This window comes from Antechinus flavipes, chromosome 2, assembly GCF_016432865.1.
Source record: "Antechinus flavipes isolate AdamAnt ecotype Samford, QLD, Australia chromosome 2, AdamAnt_v2, whole genome shotgun sequence".
Lineage (NCBI taxonomy): Eukaryota > Metazoa > Chordata > Mammalia > Dasyuromorphia > Dasyuridae > Antechinus > Antechinus flavipes.
In genome coordinates, this window is record NC_067399.1 from 204,639,391 (window position 1) to 204,665,776 (window position 26,386).

At 35.5% G+C, this 26,386-nt stretch overlaps 1 protein-coding gene across 2 annotated transcripts; it reads right to left on the reverse strand.

Moving 5' to 3' along the window:
• Positions 1-1,757: 1,757 nt before the first annotated feature.
• On the reverse strand, positions 1,758-26,326 carry ITGB1BP1 (integrin subunit beta 1 binding protein 1). 2 transcript variants are annotated; one of them, XM_051976090.1, is made up of 8 exons: positions 26,152-26,326; positions 18,509-18,648; positions 16,704-16,805; positions 12,135-12,213; positions 8,952-9,088; positions 4,920-5,012; positions 2,454-2,603; positions 1,758-2,181 (listed from the first exon to the last, which is right to left on the reverse strand). In XM_051976090.1, exons 3-8 carry the CDS (start codon positions 16,773-16,775, stop codon positions 2,110-2,112), a joined length of 603 nt encoding a protein of 200 aa, XP_051832050.1. In that variant the 5' UTR covers positions 16,776-16,805; positions 18,509-18,648; positions 26,152-26,326; the 3' UTR covers positions 1,758-2,109. The 2 variants fall into 2 exon arrangements, with proteins under 2 accessions (XP_051832050.1, XP_051832051.1); XM_051976091.1 differs by lacking the exon at positions 16,704-16,805.
• Between the last annotated feature and the right edge of the window lie 60 nt (positions 26,327-26,386).

The following is a 26,386-nucleotide window of genomic DNA, read 5'->3' on the forward strand; positions in this document are numbered from 1 at the left end:
TTCAGATTTATTTTGGTTTAAGGCCTGGTCCTTATTACCATCATTTCAGCAACTTTTAAATGAATTCATCTGTGTCAGAGATGATCATTGTTCTTTAAAAAAAAATGTGTTCTATTAATAATTCCCTAGTAAAATTTCATTCTCCCTGTAGAAGGATGAGCAGCTAAAAGACAATAACTAGAAAGAAAGTGATGATTTTTCAGTTGGCACTAATAGTTATAATAAGATTAGGTAATATAAATATAACCTAAATATAAAACTTGGGTTCAGAATTTTTCATTTATTTGAATTTGACAACTTAAAAATATAAATTATCTGCTCTAGTGATGTTCATGTCGATGCTATTAAGGTTTGGGCTAGCTCTCATCATCTGACCTGATTATTATAATAGCAAAACAGAATTGTATTAAGATGTTTTTAACAGAGGTTTTTTAACAGAAAAGAGAATCCCTGCAAGTGGCTGAATTGGACAAGCAAATTCACTAGAAGCTGCTCTGAAACCCCACTCATTCTAGCATTGTTAAGAGATCTCCAGAAGACCACAGGACTGCTCAGAGAATATTCCTGAGCCTAGACAAGTCATATGACATAAAAAGAGTAAGCACAACACCTTTGTTATCATTATCCTCTCCACAAACAATTCCTAATCCACCTGTTCCTAAGTCTGTAGTGATTCAAACTTCAAATCCTCCTTTTCAGTCTCCTGCTTTGGCATTTGCTCCACTCTTCATTATTCCTTTGTTCATAGAATTCAATCTATTTCTTATTATCCTCCACTCCATGGTACAGTTATCTGTCTAGATGTTTGTGTGTGGGGATGTTGCCTTTTATCACTATAATAGGATTAGCAGTAATTGCATGAATCATTTTCATAAATTCAAAAGGGTTTTTAAAATGTTCTATGGTCCCTTGATTTACACATCTCATAGGGATATTTTACCAAGAGGTCCCTACTGTTCTTGGTGAGTCACTTTAGGTATTTAATATTTTAAGTTAATGTTTAATCAAATGGAACATAATTCTTCTCATGCTACCTTTGTGCCTCAGTAAGGGGACCAACTACCCATCTATGGTTTTGTGTCGCCCATAGCAGACTACTTTCCATGCACTTAGATTGCAACATGGGATCTTTCTCTGGATCAAATGGAGAGAAAATGAGAAGTAACTCATTTGGGTCCCTATTCTATCCCTATCAATTTGATATGACTCCATAAGAGTTGTGATTATAACTTCTATATATTAGACCCCAGAGCTGTGAGCTGCAGATTGTTAGTTCACTTGCTTTATCATAGAAAGTTAACTAGAGGCCCTACATTCTTGTTTTTCCTTATCAGGATGATCAAGCCCGTAGTGGGAGAAGTGACTTAATTATATGGAAAGCCTTCCAATTCATTTTTGTTCCTCTTGTGCAATACAAGCAGGTGACCATCTTGTGCCTAGATAGAGCAGATACTCCTTGCTTCACTTGTGACCCTACTGATAAATCATTTTTGCTCATGCCTCATATGTCAACCAATGAGATTCTGTATTTCACCATGCCTCTTTTCCATATTTGAGTTTCAAACTTTATAAATACAAATTTGAGTTCCACTTCATTAGAGACCCTTTAATCAAGTGTCATTGGCTCAGAGCTCTGCCTCAATCTCTTATATTGCAGGATGTACAATTTTAACCCCCTCACAAACCTCCCTTCCGTTTCACCATATCATTTCAATAATAAATAGCTCTAGAATACATTTGACTTCAACAAGGTAAGCTAAGTTGCAATGTTTATTATACATTAAAATGTTTTTATACAGAACACTTTCTGGTCCTAAAATGAGTACGCTAGGAGGTAAAATTCAGCATGCAGGCTTTTATAATGCAAGGAGAAAGTTCATTTCAATGACAGCCATAACACTCAACTGGATTTTAGAAATGCTTTGGAGAGCTTAGAAAATTTTACATTTTCAGGGCTGAAATGATCAGTATTTTTAAAATGCATTTTCTTCTTTATGAAAAGGAATGAGGATTCTTTATTCTTCAGGGGAGATACAAGTTCATCTCCTGTTTCATCTGAATGCTGGGTTCTTTCAAATGAAGTTATTTATCTTCCATTCTAGCAGGAACTCATGATTTCTCAGATGTTAATACAGAATCAAAAGCTGTGGCTAAAACTTTGCAAATAGCTTGTGCTTGTTCCTGTGTTATGTAAAACAGTAAAAAGACAAAACTATGTTATTAAAAGCATTCATTAATTTAAATATGTACTGAGGATTATGATCTAATACAATAAATTTCCCAAAGGATCTCAGACATGGATAGTTAACCCAGTCTCCAGAATTGTACTCTCACCCCAGGCCTTGAAAAGCTACCAAAAAGTTTTAGTTTTGCTTCTTGGTTTGGACTAGCTAGTAAAAAATTGGGGATAGGAGTGAGGCATAGGGAGGAGGTGAAATCAGCCAAAACCTTACCAGACTGTTACATTGGTACACCCACAGACTATACTCTTCATAGTTTGTGTCTGTGGTCTTGAGCGCCAGTAAGCTTTTTCCTGCTCCTAGACCGTCATCATAACACACCATCCGGATGATTAAATACAGAGCATGTCTGTGTAAAACATCCTGCAAAAGTGAGGGGAAAATCCAGAATGATCAAGTGTGTTATAAAAGCTGGTTGTGAAGGTACATGTTAAGTTTCTCACAGAATCGCTCCACAAAACAGACACATTTTGGCAAAGGGAAATGTAATACTTTTAAAAGCCTTAAAATACCACCCTCTACTGGTCAATCTTTGTACCACTTTAAACATATCAATAGATCCCATCACTAATTATGAGCTCTGGGAGAATCAATCTAACTTTACTTCTCAATGTATAGTGATAATTAAAATGAAATAACCATCCTAGAAAGTTCCTTCTCTATTAAAGGCATAATGGCTTTCTTTCTCATCTTGGAGGAAATACTGCAAGGATCCCTGTGAGTACAGTTGCTGATATATGACTAGTCCCCTCTACCTAGAGAATGGCCCCTATTACTAACTCTGTCAAAGGCATCAGACAAGAAGGAAAAGTTTTCCTGATGTTCTTACCTAGTTTTAACAAATCTCTTTTAGCCCTATCAGAGCACTTTCCTTTGCACCTCTTTAATGCACTTCCAACACACAGCAATAGATATTTGTACATTTTGTCCCTTTCCCTAAAGTGTAAGCCCCCAAAGGGCAGGAACCGTGCATTATCTACACCAATAAAATCAAGGAGAAGAGCTTTCTTTTAACAAGAAACAAAACTCATAGTCCTTAACACACTTATCATTGTGCTATTTGTTTCTACCAATTGAAAAACTGACAAAAGCTTATTACAAATTTGTTATTTTTATTTTATTAATAATAATAGCATGTTAATTTTTTTAAAATGATACTATAAAGAAACACATATCTGTGTAAGATCTTCAGTCCACAGAAGGTATGTACTGAGGAATTAGAACAGATCACTTGCATGTGGACACAGATCCCTCATGATGATCCCATGGTCCTTGAAAGGATATTACAAAATGGATCCACAGAAATATTTTCCTACTACCAGGCAGACAAATATCTGTTTTAACAGGATTTCTTAGGTGTTTTTAATTTATTTTAGTTTAATTTAGGTATTTAACAAATGTTTGTTGAGTGAATGATGGAACATCTAAACACAACAATGTTGGAATCCTTACTAACTGCTAACTAATTAGAGTTGATCTAATCTTACAAGAAGATGTTTTGGCCAGAACCTGAAACAAGGTACTAAGTAGAACTAATTAAGACAAGGCTTGTGTTCACACCTTTACTCATTGGAGTCCACAAGTATGCTAGCTTCACAAAGTACATTTTCTAACTTCAAGGGAGTCCACACCTCCCTTAAAGTTCATTGGGCCAGAGAGCACTATGGGAGAAAACCCATAATCCCATTCTCTCAGAAGAGGCAGATAAAAGGCCAGCGATGAGGGATCTATGGCAGAATACATTTTTTCCTCTTGGCTGGCTGATCGCGCTGGACTCGAGAGGAACGACTCTGGTGCAGAGAACACTTTGACGGATTTCAGTGGAGCTACGCCAGAAGCCCTCTCTCCGCGGCAAGTTGGTGGCTGGGCCCCCCAGAAGGAGATAAGAGAGACTTTCCATCTCTGTCTTGGTTGGAGGCAGAAGAAAGCAGAGGCAGAGGCTGAAGGACAGAACCTTTGGATTTGGAGACATCCGAAGGGCTCCAAGCCTCTAAACCGGCTTTGCCTTGAGAAGAACAGGAACTCCAACATTTGAACTCATAACATTTGGCGCCCAACGTGGGGCACCAAAATGTTGTGATCTAGTTCAGATGGATCTGAATCGGTCCCTGTTCGGGTGCCAAAATGTGGTGATCTTTTTCTTCTCAAAACGCAGCCAGGTGATAAAAGTTCAGATCTTTTATTATCTCCAATATAGCCCGGTTAGCTTAGAGGCCTATCTCTCTGCTTGGTTCCAAGAGCTCTCTCCAAATGTCGCCAAATCCAAAGGTCTGGTCCTTCAGCCTCTGCCTCTGCTTTCTTCAGCCTCCAGCCAGCTCCATTCTTCATGTCATTCCGGTGAAATCCCTCAAAGTGCTCTGTGTCTGTTTCTTTTATACAAGAGGGAGGAATTGTGGGATATGAGAGAGAGGGATTATGGGTTTTCTCCCATAGTGCTCTGTGGCCCAAAGAGCTTCAAGGGAGGTGTGAACTCATTGAACTCCAATGAGTAAAGGTGTGAACACAAGCCTTGTATTAATTAGTTCTACTTAGTACCTTGTTTCAGGTTCTGCCCAAAACATCTTCTTGTAAGATTAGATCAACTCTAATTAGTTAGCAGTTAGTAAGGATTCCAACACAACAAGGTCTCTGGTAATTTTTTTCCTTTCAAATTCTATTTAAAAGCCATGATAAACTCACATATTGATCTGATGTTGATACTTTAATGCCATATTTAGAAACTCCCATGATGAATTCTTCTTCCAGAGGAACAAATGGTAACTTTCCATCTTGCTTTGAGTTCAAAGGAAAAACAAAAAAGAAAAATAATCACACTCAAAGTTTTACATGAAAAGTCCTGAGTCTCTAAGCTTCATTCCCCTCGTACAGTGCTTACAAGACCATCATGAAATAGTCTTGCAATCCAAATCCCAGAGAATGCAGGATGTACAGTGAAAGTTTCCTGTGAAAATTTGTTCTCTATTATTCCCAGATCTGTGGGGATAAAACTTCATATTCCCACATTCTTTGTATGTGTGATTTTTATCCACTGTTTTTTATTTGAAAACTGTCTTTATTTTAACCATTTTATTATAAGAGTGATTTATGCTCATGGAACCTCATGAATTTTATGATGAATTAATTTTTTGGTCTGGTGGATTAAAAACCTTTCTGAAAAGAACTCTCAAAGCCTATGAAGTATAGTCAAACTTTGCTTCATGTCAACAAAATTATATAAATTTCTTTAAATTATAATCTGTACATCAGATATATTCAGTTCAGGTTAACAAATTGTTCACCTGAAAAAAGTGATTTTTTTCCCCCAAACTTACTTTTACAAACAAATATTCACCAATTCTTTGTTTTAATTTATCAGGAACAAGACAGTAAATTTTTATTTTAGCTCCATCATCTTTCCTATAGATTTATCTGTTACATTAGAGCAATGTTTAATGTCTTTTCTTTTTGGGGGGCAATTCTCTTTTCTATAATAATAGGGCATAATTTTCTGAGGCAATTTCTATATTGATAACATTCAGCATCATTTCCATAAACCAGGAGTGGACTGTTAGATAACAAGTGTTATAGAAAAATTAGCTAAATCACACACACAGACTTCACTTTTTTATTTCAAAGTTTCACAAAACCTAAATTTCCCCAGGAAGTTGTTAGGGTTCCCATTGATCACAGCCAATATTTGACTTCTTAGTCCCTAAAATTCTTTTGTATTTTTATGTAATAAAGCAACTTTTAAAAAGAATGGCTTTTATGTTACTGATATTTTAGGACACTAGCAGAAAAATTCACACTGATGTGAGCAACTTAGAATGCTTCATAGAAACATTTTTTATACAAAAATTTTTACAGCAAGCATCTCTGATAAAAATCTCATATTGAAACATATTGAGAATGGAGTCAAACTTATAAGAAATTAAGTTGTTCCCCAACTGAAAAACAGTCAAGGATGTGAATAGGTTAACTTTCACATGAAGCAATTAAAGCTATCTATAGTTTATGAAAAAAATATTCTACATCACTATTGATTAAAGAAATGCAAATTAAAACAATCCTGAGATTGGCTAATATGTAAGAAAAGGAAAATTATAAATATCGATGGGGATTAGGGAAATTAAGACACTAATATACTGTTGGTAGAATTGTGACCTGATCCAATCATTCTTAAGACAATTTAATGCTCAAAATGCTATTAAAAACTATATATATATCTATATATACACACATATATATATTCTTTGATCCAGAAATACCACTTAAAGATCCCAAAGAGATTTTAAAAAAAAAAAAAAAGAGGGGGAGAGGAGGGAGAGGAAGGGTGTAAAGATTGTTTGTATGAAAATATTAATAGCAACTCTTTTCATGGTGTCAAAAAATTAGAAATTGAGGAGATGCCCATCAATTGAGGAATGGCTGAGCAAATTGTGGTATGTGATTATAATGGAATATTACTGTGTGTAACCAATGACAAGCATGGTGATTTTAGGAAAAATGAGGAAGGTTTACATGAACTGATGAAAACAGAAGAAGAACCAAAAGAATATTATATACAGTAATGTTATAGGCCAGAATTCAGAACTTGAAACAAGATATTAAGTCAGTGAAATTAATAGACAATGGTTATTTAATTTAGAATGGTAAATTATACTGAAGTATGATTGACTTAGTCTAGCCACAGAGGAGAAATTTTCAGAGGGCAGAGAAGACAGATGGAAGCTTAAGCTCTCAGAATCAAGGAGAGACATTCATTCGATCTTCAGTCAGAACACTAGTGGCAGGCTTTCCTCCTTCATTCCCCCACAGAGACCAAGGCTGGTTTGAAAGGCTCTCCAGAAAGCTGCCCACTCCCAGGAAAGAGATAATAAAGAATTTGGACTTTAACACCTGGCTATTCTCGTGATGATTACTGAACTAAAAGGAAGGCTGCTTCCAGAGACCCCAAGAAAACCGAACCAGAGAACATTATACAGTAATAAGTAATATTGTGATAATAAACTGTGAATGACTTAGCTACTTTTAGAAAACCTGTGATACAGAACATCTGCAAAGGACCCATAATAAAAAATACTATTCACATACTGAGAAAAAACTGACTGATTCTGAATACAGATCAACGAAAACCATTTTTCACTTTATTTTTTTCATGTTTTATTTGTTTCTTTGTGTCTTCTTTCACATCATGGCTGAATTGGAAATATACTGTGCATGATTGTGAAGGTATAATCTATGTCAGACTGCTTATCTTCTCAGGAAATGGGGAAGAATAGTGAAGTGGAAGAGTATTTGGAACTCAAAATTTTTAAAAATCAATCTTAAAAGCCATTTTTCCATTGAATTGGGGAAAATATAAAATATTGTTAAAGCAAAAATAAAAAAAGATGTGTGCTTTAGTTTTAGAATAATGAAAATTCCTGTTACATTATGTAGACAATAATCTCAAGGAAGGGTCTTAATTATCCAGCATTAGCACACTATTAAACAGGCACGAACCATTTCCTATAGTTATTGCCACAGCAACATTAGTAGTGTTCTAAATTTAGTTTTTTAAGAAAGACTGTTTTAGCTCAGATTAAATGAAACTTCTACTACCATACTAAATTGAACTAATTTTTGTGCCACAGAAATAAATCTATCATTACAACTTAATATTAACAGTGATACAATGATATAAAATGTTAACTATATAATTAAAAATAGAAAAATATTACTTAACACAAAAAAATCAGCCAATTAGCAACAATTAATGATTAGAGAACTTATGTAATATTAGATCAATATGGAAATAAATTCCAAAATGGAAACCATTATCAGAAGTATCTCTTTCTATTGAGGTAACAGATTAATTCAATTTCATAGATTATTAAAAAACTGATTTGCTTTACCATTGACATATATTTTCTTTTTCACTCACTTTCACCAAGTGATATAGCAATAGCATTTTGGCTAAGTTTTAAGGAAATGAAAATTGTGATCAATTACCAAGATGAGAAATTTTATTTTTATATTAACAAGAATTTATTTTCTCTTTCCTCTTTCCGCTCTACTCCACTTAAAAAACCCAAAATCAAAAACAAGACCCTTGTACAAATATGCACAGTTAAGAAAAAATAAGTCCCACATTGTCTATGTTAAAATTTGTAATTTTACTTAAAATTCTAAGGAAAATTTAGGGAAAGAAAAATAAAACAATTAAATGTGAGATATGATACAAAGGTTTTTCTGTATCTTGTAACTTCTTTAGTTCCTAACATTTTTAAAATACTACCTAAGCAGGCAATGGTCAAAAATGCTAGATGAGCAGCTAGATGATGCAGTGGACAGAGCACCAGTCCTCAAGTCCGGAGGATCTGAGTTCAATCTGCGCCACTTACTAACGGTGTGACCGTGGGCAAGTCACTTAACTCCAACTGCTTTTCAGGTCCTCCGGACTTGAGGACTGGTGCTCTATCTACTACATCACCTAGCTGCCCCAACCCCAATTGCTTCTCAAAAAACAAAACAAAACAAGTAAAGAGGAAAAAAAAAAAAAAACATTGGAACCATGGTTTGAGAATTGACCCCTGGAAACTGACCTTACAAGAATACATCCCTTTTCTAAAGCCAAGAATTTATTATCTAAGATTACACAAAAGCAAGGAGTTGAGATGTCAAAAGTATATGTACTACAAATTCTGTCTCTAACACAAACATCTTTTTTTTTTTTTTTTTTTTTTTTACCTGTGCCACATCAATGTAATTTATGAGATCCAGTGGCCCTTCAAGACTTTTCCCATCAGTGAGTTTCAGTTTCTCAATAGCACCAACATATTTAATTCGAAATTCTGCACAGGTATCAGAATTACTGTTGCTCTGCCCTATTAAGTGAAAATAATAAACATCAGTTAATTTTTAAAATGCATATTAGCAGTAAGAACACTGGCTCTAAATTTTCCTTAATTTCAGTCCCCTACCACTAGCTACTTGCTAGACATTCCCACCTAGTAATCTTGGGATCATTTCAAATTCAATCCATGCAAAATAAAATTCATGATGTTCCCCTCAAACCTGCCCCTCCTCCAAACTTCCTTCTTTTAATTGAAGATACTAGCATCCTGTGCATGATTCTCATCATCTCTCATCTGCTTCTCTCTCAGTCTCTATCTAGGGTTCTCCAATTCATCTTCCACAAAGCTGAGAAAATCATCACAGACTTTAACCTTGTTATTCAGTTGCTCACAAATCTTCAGTGGCTCCCACTGCCTCAGACTCCTCTGTCTGGTATTTCAAATCCTCTTTAACGGAGCCCCAATCTCCCTTCTAGACTTACTCTGATATCACTTAATGCAAATTGTATTCCAGCCAAACCAGACAGCCAGTCTCTGAGCCTTCACAGAGAACAAGTGGTCTGACCAGCCCCTTGGAGCACTACTCCTGATCTCTGTCTACAGGGGAGGCTCAGTCCAGGTGCCACCTCTTATGCAAGGTCTGATCTGATTGTCCAATTGCTTCATGCTCTCCGGAGTAGATTTAAATACTACTGAACCAATTGATTTGTTAGTGACTCTTGTGTTGTGAAATCCCATAAGAAAGCTAAGAACTTTTAGTTTTAGGCAGAACAACCTGGATCAATCCACCCAATCTTTTTGTGCCTCAATTTCTTCCTATGTGAAATTAAAGTTGAACTAGATTGCCTTCCATATGCATGTAACTATAGTTTCTATTAAATGTTTATTTCTAACCATTCTGAATCATTGTGTGAACAATTTTGCTTTCTACTTACACAGAAAAACTATATTGTTAAAAAAATTTTTTTTTAAGACAACTGTTAGGGAAACAATGGAATTTAAGCAGAAAAATTCCTCTGAGATCCAGACCTTTGATAGAGTCCATAGTCAACAATGCTAATGGAAGGAGTTGAATGTGCTTTTCTCAAGTACTCACTTGAGATTTATTTAGGAGACTATGAAGTAGGGGAAAAAGGAAAATCAACATTTTGATTAATCACATTGTCCAACTGATTGGGTCAAGGGGGATGAACAGTCAGTTTTTTTTTTTTTTTTTTTTGTTTTTTTTTATAAAGAAATCAAAGCTATTATAGTCATTTAAAAAATAATGCACTAATCACTATATTAGAAAAAATGCAAGTTAAAACAATTTTGGGCTATCATCTCATACCTATCATAATGGCTGAAGTGATTTAAAAGAAAAATGACAAATGTTGGAAAGAATGTGGAATAACTGGGGCATTAATGCACTGTTAGAAGTGTGAACTACTGCAGAACAATTTGGAATTTAGCCCAAAGAGTTAAAAAAACTATCTTATGTATACCCTTTTAGGTCTGACAAACAGGTCTCTTTTCCAAATGATTAGGGAAAAAAGAAAATAAACTATATGTCCTAAAATATTTATAGCAGCTCTCTTTGTGGTAGGGCAAAAAACTGGAAATTGAGGGTATGCCCATCAATTAGGGAATAGCTAAATAGTGTTACATGGTCTTGATGGAATACTACTGTACTCTAAGATATGTTGGACAGGTTGATTTCAGAAAAACAGAGAAAGACTTGCATGAAATAATGAAGAATGAAATGAGCAGAATCAAGAGAATATTGGATATAGTCGTAGCAATATTATCTGAAAAATAATTATGAATGACTAAGCTATTGTGGGTATTAAAAATATTCAAATCAACTACAAAGGACCTATGAAGGAAGATGTTATCCATCTCCATAGAGAGAAGTGCTAAAGAAAATTATGCATAGTATATTTTTACATATTTGTGTATAAATATAGATGTATCTGTGACAAATGGTGGCCTTTTCTAATTCAGGGTGGGAAAGGAAGGAAGGAAGCCTGGAACTTAAAATATAATAAAAAAACAAAAACTAAATTAAATTTCAAAAGAAAAATAAAGAAGAAAATCAAACTTTTGACCCAATTTGCGACAGAGATCAGGAAAAGTTTCAGATTTGGAAATCAGGGAGGAGAGGAGAAAGATGCGATGAAAGAGAGGATTCCAGAGACAGGAGACAGCTAAAGAAAATACCTGGAGTTGGAAGATGGAGTATAGTGTTCAAGGAGTGGCAAGGAGGTCAGTGGCAGTCACTGAATCACAGTCAGTGGGTAGGATGGGAAGGGAAGAAATAAGTTACAAGGAGACTGAAAAGAAGGAATAGCCATCCTGCATTCTGGGAATGCCCTTTCTTTACCCCAGGGAAACCCTTTCCCTTTAAGATGTAACTTAAATACCATCTTCTACAAAAGGCCTTTCTTGATCCCTCCAACAACAAATGATTTCCCTCCCAAACCATGCTACAGTTATCACTTTTAACATATATTTGTTTTCCTTCCCTTCACGTTATGTGTAAATATTTTTATTGTACTTGTCTCCCTGATTAGAATGAGAGGAATTACTTCAGTCTTTGTACTTGTGTCCTAAACAGCTGACATAGTATATAGCACTGAGGAAGAAGTTAATAAATACTGGTTGACTAATCCTTTCCTAACATTTCTTGGTGTATTTTTATGGTACTCACTCCACCTGCACTTCCCAATCTTTTTTTTTTTTTTTTTCATGACATTCAGAATAGAGTTGTCCTCCTCATTTATTCCAGCCCTCTGACATCCTCATCATCTGATAATCAATATACCTCCATACTCTATGTAAATAAACAGGGTTTCTTCCCTCTTATCTTTATACCTAGCCAAAAATTAAAAAGCACCTAAGACAATGCAGAAATTCTGTACTATGCAACAAAAAACTACTAGGATGTGCAATATTATACTCACATAATTTTTGTTTAATAAAATAAAAAAGACTGAGCAGGAGCACAGATCTAGAAAAGGAAAGACCTTCACAAGCTATCCAGTCCAGTGTCTCAACACCCTTTTTAACCAATGAAGAAACAGGTCAGTTTACCTACCTGAGCTTTTGGTTGAATCTGTATCAAGGCTGGCTACAGTACTTGATCTTGAAAGTCCACCAAGACTAGAGTCTACAGACTGGGAAAAAAGGAATTTGGTTGGGGGTGGGGGTGAAATACAGTTAGGTAAAATACATTAAAAAAAAAAAAAAAAACTTGTTAAATGTAATAACAAACATGTTTATGTTATTTCAGGTAAATACATTCACTGGTTTCAGATAAAGGAAGGAAGATGTTATCCATCTCCATAGAGTTTATGGATAATCTTTTTTAAAAACCAGGTCAATTAAGATGAACTATGGTAATAAAATTAATTAATAAAATTCAAAATATCAACTAATCTAAATATGTACATAATGAACCTCTGTTCATTTTGTAATTCTATTAACATTTCTAAAGAAGTGTTTGTCTCTATTACTCTAAATTATTTAGATCCTTCCAAATGAGGCTATTTTAATCAAAATGAGGCCAACCACAATATTCTATCCACTCAAATATTTCAAAATACTTAACTATCAATATATAAACACAGAATTGAAGCAAGAAACTCTCTTATATTATATTTGATATGGGCAAAAAAAAAAGTTTTTTTTAAGGCAATTGGGATTAAGTGACTTGACCGAGGTTACATAACTAGTGAGTACTAAGTATCTCAGGATACATTTGAACTCAGGTTCTCTGACTCCAGGGCTGGTGTTCAATCCACTGCACCATCTAGCTGCCCCTATATGAAAATATTTTATTGCATTTAAAAACATCTATTTTGAGAAATTCAACTTTCACTATGCACTCCAGTAGTTATTTCTTCGGGCACATGCCAACAACACAAAATCTGGAATTCTCAATACATCCAGTCTCAAAATATATCTTCATAGATTATAAGTGGTTACTATAAATGTCAAACTGCCTTCTAAGATAAATTCTATTCCTATGAGCAGAGTTGGACCTAGATGTGCTCTTCTTTCAATTCCCATAATCTGAGGAGAAAACAGCCCAGATTCTATCTCCACAAGTAGAACTCAAGAGACAAGGAAACCTTCTCTTCCTCTTTTATTTAGCAGAAAATACTAACTGCAGTTCTGAAAGCTGTCAGGGCTTCTTCCTGCTTCCACCCTGATTTATTGTCGAAGCAAAGCAAAGACAGCAACATCCAATTGTTAGTGGTCTGATAAAAACTGGTAATTGTGAAATGTTGGCAGCTGACATGGAACCCATGAGTGAGGGAAGTCCAGAGAATGTGAGGGCAGAATGTAAAGACCCAACTCCCCTCCTTTTCTCTTCTCTGAATTATAAGTATGTTTTCTCTCAGGGCAGGCAACTATAAAACACCAACATAATTCTAGCATAGGGTTTTATACTTGAAAAATGCTTACTAAAAAAGCTGCTAAAGAGTCCTGAAGTCTTGAAAACATAGAAAACAGCCATTCTAAATTCTGAAGGTTTTTATTTATAATAAAATAGCTTCCTTATCAAACAGCTTTATATTAGGTAAACAATACATGGTAGTGAAAGGTTTCAATCACAGCACAAAATTTTACTAACCTCTCATACTTAACACAGGTAGACATTTCTGTTTCTTCTCTAGCAATTTATTCTGGTCAGAGTAGAAAAGGCTTTAAAAATACTAGGCTAGGAATTAGTATCTCATCTGCTATACATGCTGCACAACTTGACGCAAGTCAGAAATTTACTAACTGATAAGAGTCCATAGGCAACAATGCTAATGGAAGGAGTTGAATATGATTTTCTCAAGTACTCACTTGAGACTTATTTAGGAGACTATGAGGTAGGGGAAAAAGGAAAATCAACATTTTGATTAACCACATTGTCCAACTGATAAATGGTCAAAGGAGATGGTCAGGTTTTTTTTTTTTTTTTTTTTTTTTTGGATGAAGAAATCAAAGCTATTATAGTCATTTTAAAAATAATCAAAGAATTGCAGATTGTTATAAATGGAAGAGATCTTAGAGATCGCATTAATTCAAGCCCTTTATTTTACAGATGTAGCTAAAGCTCATAAGCAATACGACTTTGCCCAAGGTCACAGAGGTGTTCAGGGGCAGAACCAGGAGTTGAGCTTACCTAGGCTCCCAAATTCTAGAGCTATTCTCATATCACTTCCTTAGCTCCTCTTCCTGAATTTAGTTTTCTCTTTTGTAAAAAGACCTTTCTCTTTTGACCTCTGAGGTTGCTGTCAGCATTAACATTCCACGGTTTGATTCTAGTTACGATGGTCCTCTTATTTTTCCACGAAAATATCGTTCCTGACTGTGAACAAAGGGGACTGGGACACAGGAAACACTTAGTAAATGAATATTGATTAACTGCTTCATAGGGTGAATGCTAGACCAGGACCTACCTATCTTTTTTTGCCTTGATCTATTTAAATTCTACAAATCCTTCAAAGCCTAACAGGTCCCACTTCTTTCAGGAATGGCAAAGAATTCATGGTAATTATTAGATGCCAAGCACTGTGCTGAGTTCTAGGAAGGCAAATTTTTAAAATGAGACAATCCCTGCTCTCTTGGAGCTAACTTTCTAATGGGGAAAAACATCACATAAGGAAGTCCTCATATTCACAGGAAGTTCATCACAGATATAAAGGCCAGGCAGTCTTAAATTCCAAGTCCTAGGGAAATTAAGAGGGCAGACAGGGACAAGAGCAAGCCTAAGAAAGATTTGTATTATCTGTACTCTATCAGTGTATTATAATCTCCTAATCCATAGCTTTTCTTTTAACTACAGCAACATCTTTTACATATATTCACAATAGCACTAACATTCTATCATCTAACTTACATCTTTCCTGCAACTCTCCCTTTTCTAGGTTTCACAGCATTTAAAAGAGTTACTACAAATTTGGCACAAATTATTTAAATAAAAACATTTCTTCTTAAAAAGACAAAGAAGTAATTAAATACAATGATTGCATTTGACAATATATACAACATTCTGCCCCACTAGTCCTTTGTAATGAGGAATCAGTATGTTTCATCTGTATGTCTTCTGTATTATTCACTCTTCCATGTTTTTTTTCTCCCTAGCCCTGTTATAAACTACTTCCGGGAAGAGACCAATGGCAAGGACTTCTGCATACCCATAAGCATCAAGTATAGTGAAGAGTTTTTAATAATAAATGTTCAATCTGTTGATTTGAACAATGCCTGCAATGTAGTGACTAGAATGGAGGGTATATTCTATTCCACACTTTTCTGTGCTTTCATAATCGGGATTTTTATATGTTAGAATCCAGAAATCAAATTATTCTGGCTGAAAGGACAGGAGAAATGTAGGGCAAAGGAGAGAATCGAGAGGTTTCATGGAGAAAGTGGAATTTGAGTTGAGCTTTGAAGGACAGGTAGAACATCAATAGACAAAAATGATGGAAGGTTCTCTACCACTAAGTGCACTTATTATAGCATGTCTTCCTGAAACTAAGATTCTCTACAAAGAGAATAATTTACTTTGAAAACCTGCCAATCAGGAAGGTCCATGAGAACAGGATCCATATCTATTCATTTTTACATATCTCTTAAATTCAATGCTGGGCCATAAATATTCATTGAATTGTTAAATCAATCTCCACTATTCCATGAATAGGAAAATGAAGTGGTTGGTTCAGGATTAGATGTTCTCATCTGCATCAATTAGATTTTGTCAAACAAAATTATAGGATAAGAAATCTAACCCTGCAACACAGAGGTCACCTAATCCAGGCACCTCAGAGAAGTAAAAGGACTTGCCCAAGGTCATACTTGTACTAAGTGGAAAAGTCAGGACTTGAACTCAGGTCTTCTGGCTCCAAATGCAGTGATCTTTCTTCCACACCACCACTCTATCAGAATTATTCATTTACTTTCTATTTTCTCTGTGAATATGAGGGATAATATAGCCATATATTTAAACTTGACCTACATACTGACAAATATGCAGCTCTGTCATTTCTATGACCTTAACCCGGTTAGACTTCAGTTTCCTCATCTGTAAAATCAAGGAGCTGAACTAAGGTCCCTTCTAGCTCTAAATTGATGATGTTATGTCAGGCATGCTGGAGTGTTTATTCTCCTCCAAGTCCAGTAAACAAAAGTTCTCAAACCTCTAAGACTCAAGAGTCACTGCTCCTAGACCCCTGGGTATAAAGCTCTCTCTTTGGGGGCATCCCCACCCCTAAGTTCACAGTTGAGGGGAGCTCCCATTGCTGTATGGGTGGTATTTGGAAACTCCCATCACAGATGCAGAGTGACAATTCTACAATTTAGCATCTGAGAGAGCCTAAGGCACTCCTAGAAGGAGTCTGGAAATTGTCAGCTCTCATTGCAAAGGACCCACTTGCATGCTATACCTGATTTATTTTAATGGCTTCAATGACTTGAGAAAAAACAAAACAGAACATCATCCAAAGTGGAACTAGGTCCGATTCTTAAAATTACAAAATTAAATGTTCACAACACTTAAAGAATATCATGCAATGAGTCTATGATCAATATTCTATGTGGAGTTTCTATTATGAATACAAATAAATTAACTGGCTGCCTGGTGACTGAATTCTAAACTCCACCCCACCCTTACCTTGCTCTTAGTACTGATTTCACTACTTTGGGAACTGCTACTACTGTGTCGCTTTTTGCCTTTTCGAAACATTTTTCACCATAGTTGGATCCATAACCTCCCCTGGAAGAACAAAAATTGGTTACAACCAAATCAATGAAAAAGTGGCTTATTTAAACCACTTTTCCAAAAATGTTTACTTATGAAAATAAATCAAACAAATGATTTTCTTCATGAGAAAAGAGAACTTGAGACATATGAGTTATCTTGTAGCTAAGGCTGATTTCATTCCATGAAGCTCTATGTAGTCAGGACAAATGCAGAATCTTAAACTCACTGTGGCTGAAACTGTACAGAAACAAAATATTTCATTAAAATAAGTAATAGCAATTCTCATTGAAAATGGTCCAAAAGGAATATTGCTTTTCTGGAGTGTGCTAGGATTCCTTCTTCCAACTAGGTTTCTGTGACTTTATGGACAAATATATATATTTAAAAATTAGTTTTTAAAAAAACACAGAAATGGGGGGACAGAGAGTCTATGGAACATGAAGAAGAGAACATGTTTGTAAAGAGATGTATTCCCATGGAAATAAATGTTAACTGACAAAGTTAGAATACAGTATGGGAAAGAAAACAGAACAATTCGTTCTGACATCTGTGGATCCAATTTTCTTCACTTGGAATTCAAAGACCTAAACCTTTACCCCTTACTATAGAACTTGGAAGCTCTTCTACTTTGGTTTTTTTTTTTTTTTTTTTTTTTTTTAAGCAAACTAACTAACAAAGCATAATGACTCAGTTCTCTGAGTCAAGGGAGGGGGGGAAGGGGCTTCTTTTTCTAAAAGAAGTTCATTCTAAATCAATAGTATATTACTTTTTCTAGCTTAAAGAACTTCACATTACTGAAGTTATTGAAGTTTATAAATGAATTAAAAAGGGGGGGACATATCAATCTGTTTGCCATAGAATCATGGGACAGAATATAATTTTACATATAACTACTCTCCCCTTGCTTTGCAGGGAGGGCTTCTTATTGCCTAAACATGTAACCAATTATTTTGAAGAAATCACTCTTTTGATAATGGAAAAAGGGATTGATTAAGAAGTGATCAGTAGGAAACTTCACTTCAGCTAAAAATCTTACAGTTAAAAGAAAATGTTCACCCTATTCTTACCTCTATTGTGCTATCAGGGAGACCTTAACTGCTACCGCAAAAGAAAAGAAATCAAAATCCCTATAGTCTTTGCAAAGGCAGAGGTAGATAAAGGATTCCTACTGCTCCCTACCCATTGAACTAAGACAAACCAAATCTCTCACGTGTCTCAAAGGGGCCTATGCTGTGTAATTCATTTACTGAAATAAGGATTATACAGGTCTTCAGAGATCAAAGGGAAATTCAGAAGAGTCTCTCTCAAAGAAAAAAAAAAATCTATTGATATAAAGCTGAAGAATAAAAATCTAATCATAAAATTAATTTTAGAAAAAAATCTCTTAAAAACCTCTATAGTCAGTGAACTGAAAGAGCCTTAACAACTTTAAGATACTATTCATTTATTATATAGTCTTTCACAAGCTGTTCTGTCTTTAGATTCCTCCAAATATAAAATACAAATTGAAAATAACTAGTGTCTCCCTCTACCTCAGCAAAATAGCCTCAGAATGAAAGAAATGATATTCATGAAATATCTGTGATTCTTTTATAAAAATGGTACTAAATAGGCATAGAATACAAAGTGATAATACATTCTTCAGGACTCACCCATGTTTACCCTTAGTACTAATTAACATGAAGATCATCTGGGTAAGCACTATGACTACTCACCTGTAGTAAAGAAATGCTTTTCTTCATGAGAACATAGAACTTGAGACATATGGGTTATCCTGTAGCTAAAACAGATTTCATTCCAAGAAGCTCTAAGTAGTCAGAACAGATCCAGACTCTTACACTCACAATGGTTGAAACTGTATAGAAATAAAAAAATTAAGATAAATATTAGCTATGTTCATTCCAAATGTGGAGTGTACTATGCTTTATCACTGCAACTAAGGTTCTGAATCTTGATAGTCAAAGAAAAACTGCTTAAGAAAACAAAACAAAACAAAACCTGAAGTCAGGAAAAGGGGATAGTGGAAGAGAACAAGTTTGTAAAGAGATTTATTCCCATGAAATGAAAAGTTAATTGACAAAATCAGAATATAGATAGAACAAATACTCATTCGTGGAAATGGGTGATCACACTGGATCAAAACTGTGTGTAGATGACGTTTAACTTTTAGCAAGTAGCTACACTACTATGGTCATTTGCTGGGTATTATAAAGACTACAAGGTCCTTGAAACAATAACTATTTCTAATTTAATTAGCATAAAACTTGTTACATGACAAGGCAATTTAAATCTTTGTGTTAATTTAAGGGAACCTGGAGTTTCATAAAGATTCTATGCAATTTGAGTACTTGCATGGTACCATTATATCAGATGTTATAATAAAAGTATAATCTTCTTGGATATACGTAAATCGAATAGGTAATATATTCCATGTGCTTCTAATTTTCTTATGATATCTCCTTTTATATCTGGGTCACATATCTCTTTTGACCGTATCTTGATAAACATCCTAAGATGTTGGATCATACTTTATTTTTGACGAGACTATTTTCTAGTTTTCCCAACAATTTTTACAAAAGTTAATTCCTATTCTAAAATCTTGAATCTTTGGTCACTATCATAATTTACAACCGAGTATTGTATGTCTACTCTTTTCTGCTCATCCACCTTTTTATTTCTTAGTCTTTTCCAGTTTTATTACTGCTTCATCACATTTAAATCTGGTACCACTTAAATCCTCTTCTTTTTAAGTTTTTCTTTTATCAATTCCTTTGACATTCTTGACTTTTTGTCCTTCCAAATGAATTTTGTTTTTTATAGCTCAATAAAGTAATTATTTTTGTAATTTAGATGGGATAGCATTGACTAAGTATATTAGATAGAATTTTCATTTTTATTATATTGGTTCTACCTGTGAGCAATTAACATTTCTCCAATTAATTAAATCTGATTTTATTTGTTTAAAAATTGTTTTATATTTATGTTCATGTCTGCATATGTCTTGACAGGTATTTTATATTGTCTACAATTTTTAAGAAGATAGCTCTTCTTACAGAGCTTTTTATAGTTGATATACATAAATTCTGAGGATTTATGTATTATTCCAAATAATATATTTAATATTGTTATTAGTTGATCTTCAAACATTAGATAGAATTCATTTGTAAATCCATCTCCTCCTGATGCTTTATTCTTATGAAACTCATTTATAGCCTGTTTGATTTTTCTAAAATAGATTTGCTTAGATATTTTATTTCCTTTTTTGTCAATCTAAACAGTTTATATTTTTGTACATACCATTTCACCTAAATTATTATATTGGAATATAAATGGACAAAACAACTTTTAGTAATTGCTTTGATTTCATCTTCTTTTGTGATATATTAACTCTTTTCATTTTTGATATGGGTAAATTGGTTTTCTTTTTTTTTTGATATATTAACTAATGATTTATTTTGTTAGGGGGTTTTATTTTTTCAAAAAAAAAAAAAGTAACTCCTAGTTCTATTTACCAAGTCAATGATTTTCTTATTATTAATTTTATTAATTTCACCTTTAATTTTTAGGGTGTAGTGTTTAATTGCGATTTTTAATTTGTTCTTTTTCTAGTTTTCCGAATTACATATTCAATTTTTGGTTGAATTTATTTCTTTACTTTTTGGATATCGTGTCCAGACTAGTTCTCTACAGGGCCTCAGGATTAGTCAGAGTCAGGATCAGTCAAAGTCCTTGGTCTTTAGGAGGAGAAGTGAAGGAGGCAGGCAAGCTTGCTTCTGGAGTCCAGAGCCTGCGTCCTTTGGCAGAGCGAATCTGACTCTCTCCCTCAGCCCTCCAATCCTTGCCTACGATTACCTCACCACCACACACTCAAAAGCACCAATGGTGAGGAGAACCATCACATCACCATCTCATCTAAATATATGTATATAGAATCATTATCTCTTATCAAAAAGGTAATTTAGCCTTAAGTGCTCTACTGTCTGATTCAAGTACAACTTTTCAAAGTTTCAGCCCTCTACATATATAAGCATTTAGAAATATAAATTTCTTGATTACTGTTTTTGTTGTATTCCATAGGTTTTAATATGCTGTCTTGGTATTGTCATTATTTTTAATAAAATTACTTGAGTGTTTTTTCTATGACTTGTTCTTTAGCCCACTCATTCTATTTTATTGTTTCCATTGTCTCTTCTTAAATATATTTTTATCATGACTTGAAAAAAGATGTGTTTGTTTTCCTGCATTTCATTATAAAGTTTTAATGGTCTCTATACATTATCAATTTTTATAAAAATACCATGTACCATTGAGAAAAAGGTGTATTCAGCAGGATGAATACAGAGAGGACTGGCAAGACTTACATGAACTGATGCTAAGCGAAATGAGCAGAACCAGGAAATCATTATATACCTCAACAATGATACTGTATGAGGATGTATTCTGATGGAAGTGGATCTCTTCCATAAAGAGAGCTAATTCAGTTTCAAATGATCAAAGATGGGCAGAAGCAGCTACACCCAAAGAAAGAACACTGGGAGATGAATATAAACTGCTTGCATTTTTTTTTTCTTCCCGGATTATTTATACCTTCTGAATTGAATTCTCCCTGTGCAACAAGAAAACTGTTCGGTTCTGCACACGTATATTGTATCCAGGATATACTGTAACCTATTCAACATGTAAAGGATTGCTTGCCATCTGGGGGAGGGGGTGGAGGGAGGGGAAAAATTGGAACATAAGTGAATGCAAGGAATAATGTTGTAAAAAATTACCCTGCATGAGTTCTATCAATAAAGTTATTAAAAAAAAAAGAGAGAGAAAGGTGTATTCCTTTCTATTCCCATTCAATTCTCTCCAGATATCATACTTTGCTTATCTAAGATTCTATTCATTTCCTTGTTTTCTTCCTTATTTTTTTTTTTTAATTTTTCTAGTTCTGAGAAAGGAAGATTTAAATCCCCTCACTACTATAGTTTTGCTATCTCCACCTCTCATTTATTTACCTTTTTCTTTTAAAAACCAGATAGTATAGTATTTTGTACATATAAGTTTAATATTGATATCACTGACATATCTAGAATTCTTTTATCATAATATAGCTTCCCTATCTCTCTCTCTCTCTTTTTTTTTCCTGAGGCAATTGGGGTAAAGTGATTTACCCCGGGTCACACAGCTAGGAAGTGTTAAGTGTCTGGAGCTCAGGTTTTCTTGTCTTCAGGACTGGTGCTCTGTCCACTGTGCCACCTAGCTGCCTCCCATCTATCTCTTTAAATGAAATCTAAGCTTTAACTTTCTTTCAAGTCATGATTGCTACTCTTGCATTTTTTTCCCTATCAGATGAAGCATAACAAATTTTACTGTAGACATTTATTTTTAGTCTGTAGTTTTCATTATCAAATGTGTTTCTTGTAAACATATTGTTGGATTTTGTTTAAATCATTCTACTAGTCATTTCCATTTTATGGGCGAGTTCATCCCATTCACATTCAAAGGTATAAGTATGTCTTGTACATTTCCCTCCATCCTATTTTTCTCCACGGTTTATTCTTCTCTGACTCTTTTTACCCTAGCTTCCCTCAATCTAATTTACTTCTAACTACTGCCTTCTTTAATTTGCACCCCTTCTAAGAATCCCTCCCTCATCTTCTTCCATTACCTTCGAATTCCTTAATTTGTACAGCCTTCTAAGAGTCTGTTCATTATCTTCTCCTCTTATAGTATTTCTTGATCTGCACACCCTTCTAAGATTTCTTCCTTACCTTATCCTCTGTTTCTCTTATATATAATTAAAGATTTATGTTTCTAGATCTACATGGTATTCCCTCTTTAGCTTAGTTTAGTTTTTTTTTTTTATTAAAGCCTTTTATTTTTCAAAACATATGCATGAATAATTCTTCAACATTAACCCTTGCAAAATTTTGTGTTCCAATTTTCCCTCCTTTTCCAACCCCTTCCCCTAGATGACAAGTAGTCCAATATATGTTAAACATGGTAGAAATAAATATTTAACTTAATTTTGATAAGAATAAGGTACTATCTACCATTTCATTCTCCACCTCCTCCTGCCTTCATTGTAGCAGTTCTTCCACTTAAGCCCCATTTGAGTGAGATGATGTCTTCATTTTAACCTCTTCCTACCCAATTTAATTTTTTTAGGATCAACCCATCATACTCAATCCCAAACCTTTCAAAGTACTTATAAACATTTTGATCTTGTTAAATCCTTTATAATTGGTCTCTAATATTTAGCTTATGTTTCACCTGATTCTTGTATATCAAATTTCCATCAGTTCTGTTCTTTTCCTCACAAATAAATGAAAGTCCTTTTGTTCATTAAGTATGCATTTTTTAAAATGCAGGATTACACTCAGCTATGCTGTTATTTTTGGTTGCATGCTCAGCTTCTCTGCTCTTTGAAATAAAATGTTCTATGTCTTTTAATATAGAAGTTTCTAAATCTTGTGCTCTACTGGACCATAGCTCCACACGCAGGGGTCCTCAAACTATAGCCCGCAGGTCAGATGCAGCAGCTGAGGACGTTTATTCCCCTCACCCAGGGCTATGAAGTTTATTTAAAGGCCCACAAAAAAAAGTTTTTGCTTTTACTATAAACCAGCCCTCCAACAGTCTGAGGGACAGTGAACTGGCCCCCTATTTAAAAAAGTTTGAGGACCCCCTGCTCCCACAGTATTTAAATTGTTTTGTTTTTCCCTAATTCCACATAGTATGGAGCTTCCAAACTTAACTATAATGTTCCTATGAATTTTCATCTTGGGCTCTTTTTCAGATGATGCGTAGATTTTTTTCCAGTTCTAGTTCATCCTCTAGTTCGTCAGGCAATTTTTCTTAATAATTTCTTGAAGTATAATGTCAAGACTTTTTTTTTTTTTTTGATCATAACTTTCACATACGGCAGTAATTCTTATTATCTTTCTTCAATTTCTGGTTATTTTTCTAATGAGATGTTTCACATCTTTTTCTATTTTTAAAAAATTCTTTTGATTTTTTTCTTGGTGTCTTACTAAGTCATTAGTTTTCCCTTGCCCAATTTCTTCCTTAGATTTTTGAATTTGTTTTTCTAGTTGGTTAACCTTCTTTTCATAATTTTCTTGCAGTGCTCTTAATTTTTCCCCTAATTTTCCAGCAACCTCTATTATTTGATTTTTACATATCTTCTTAAACTTTTCCAAAAACTCTTTTGGGGCACATGACCATTTTACATTTTTCTTTTTGCTAAAGCAATTGGGGTTAAGTAACTTGCCCAGGCACACAGCTAGGCAGTGTTAAGTGTTTCAGACCACATTTGAACTCAGGACCTCCTGACTTCAGAGCTGATACTCTATCCACTGCAACACCTAGCTGCCCCTACATTTTTCTTTAAAGCAGAAGTAGCTGTTTAAACTTCATTATCTTCTAAGTGTGAACCCACTTCTTGCCTATCAGCATAATATCTATCTATAGTCAGATTCCTCTTTTGTGTAAGTACACACACACACACACACACCCACCAAATATTTTTGCAAGGCATTCAAGGTTAAATGGTTTGTCCAGGGTTACAGAATGTTGGATTTGATCTCCTGATTTCAGGGCTGGTACTTTATCCAGTATGCCACCTAGCTATCCTACGTTTTTTAAAACAGCTTATTTCTTGGTTGTTAACTTTGTGTTAATTTGTTCTTTATTCCCCAACTATGGAGGATTCAAACTTCAGGTTTTTTCCTGCTGTTTTCTGAGCTTTATCTGGGGACCTGCCCCAGATACTCTTCTCAGGTTTACATCGGAGCCCTCAGCAACTCTGTCACCTCAAACATACTCCCTGCAGATTGCACACTTCAACTCAATTCTGCTGTGGAATCCAACCCAGGGAATCCACTCTCTATAAGTACCTACCGGGTGGTGGACTTTTCCTTACTGCAATCATCAGCACAAGCTTACTCCTCTTGCCAACATCTATAGCACAGCACCTTACTTAAGTCAGTGCACCTGGACTCAAGTATCCAGAGGCAGCATAGGGTCCTGCAAACTTCCCCAGTTGGCAATGGGACACCCTCCCTAACATAACCCTGAAGTTGAAGCTCCTGCCTTACAGAAATGACCTAAGGGCTTGTTTGTTGATTCAGATGAATCTGAACTTCAATCAGGCCAGACCTACATTTTCGAGGCAAGATCTTAATTAATGTACTCCTTTGCTATCTTAAGTAGAAAACTGCTGTATTCCCACTTTTAGTTTTTCTTACTCTCCAATTTCACTTCGAGGCCTCATTTTAAATTGGAGGGAACTGGGAGAAGTCCTCCACTTTTCAGGTTTGTTGCCTTCCAGACAATGGTGGGAGCTTCCTTCCAAAGGAAGAGCAAGACCACCAAATGGATAGCAACTCAGAAACAATCAACATACAAATAGCTGTGTCGGTCATTCTATATCATTTCCGAGGTACCTTCCAACACACACATAGTTTAAAAGAGAAATATAATTCAGCTGGGAAGGAGATAATTAAATCCATGAAAACCAGAGGGGTCTTCAGGATTCACGAGAAAGAGCCCTTCAGTCCTCTCTTGCCTAGCATGGCCTCCTTGAACTGATATGGGGCGGGGAAGTGAGAATGGGGGCGCGTTGGTGACTGTGAAGGATCAGGGCTCCCACTCTTGGTCTCCGCAGGCCAAGGAGGGAAGTGCAACGAAGTAGTGTTCAGACCAGGTGTGTAAAGAATACTGCTCCATGTTCCTGTCCCCAACCCCCAGTTAAATGCTGGCCTTCAAGCCCCAGATAGGGCCAGAAGGAGAATTAACAAGATTCTTTCATGTTATTATGCCCTTATCCCATTCTGCTGGGCACTCCCATCCCCCACCCCGGAGAGTCCTAGAGCCTGCCTCACACCCCAACCATGAAGATGCAGCTACGACGATGAGCACTCGGGCCTGGGGAAGGAACAAGGGCCCTAGGTTCCAGCCGCAGCTTGGCTACTTAAACAGGTAGAGGTCGCTTCCTCTCCGTACCTCGGTACGGATTTAAATGTAAAATGTAAAAATGAAAGGATCGGGTTGGCCGGCTGTAGAGTCAGGCGGCCACCGCCCAGATCTATCTACAGAGAAGGGCGGCGCCCATTCTCCTCATTTGCCCCCAGTATCTTCACCTCTCCATCATGCCCTCCTGCCCCTTTAGTCCTGGTCTTCGCTGCAACCGGAGTCTCCCTCCCTCCTCCCCCACTCATGATAAGCTGCCCGGTCACGACCCAAACCTACAGAGGCTGGCACGTGGCTGCGGAACTGGGCGCGGGAAACCGAAAGCTCCGGCTGAGTCGCGTACAGACAAACATAAAAAGAAAAGAGAACCAGGGTGAAATGAGAGTAGGATGCTCACCTCACCGCCACTAGGAAGTGTGGAGACTCCAGGGTGGAACAGCTTACAACACCAGTAGAGGTGCCGGAGGCAGCCACTCCCACTTTTTTTTTTTTTTTTTTTTAAATTTCCTTTCCCTTTCCTTCCTTTCACCTCTCCGCCTGGATTCCGTCACCATTCCCACCCCGCAGGCGCAGAACGCCTCTCTAAGTCCCGCCCCGCGCCCTCCCTGGCTCAAAAGGAAGCCGCGAAACCT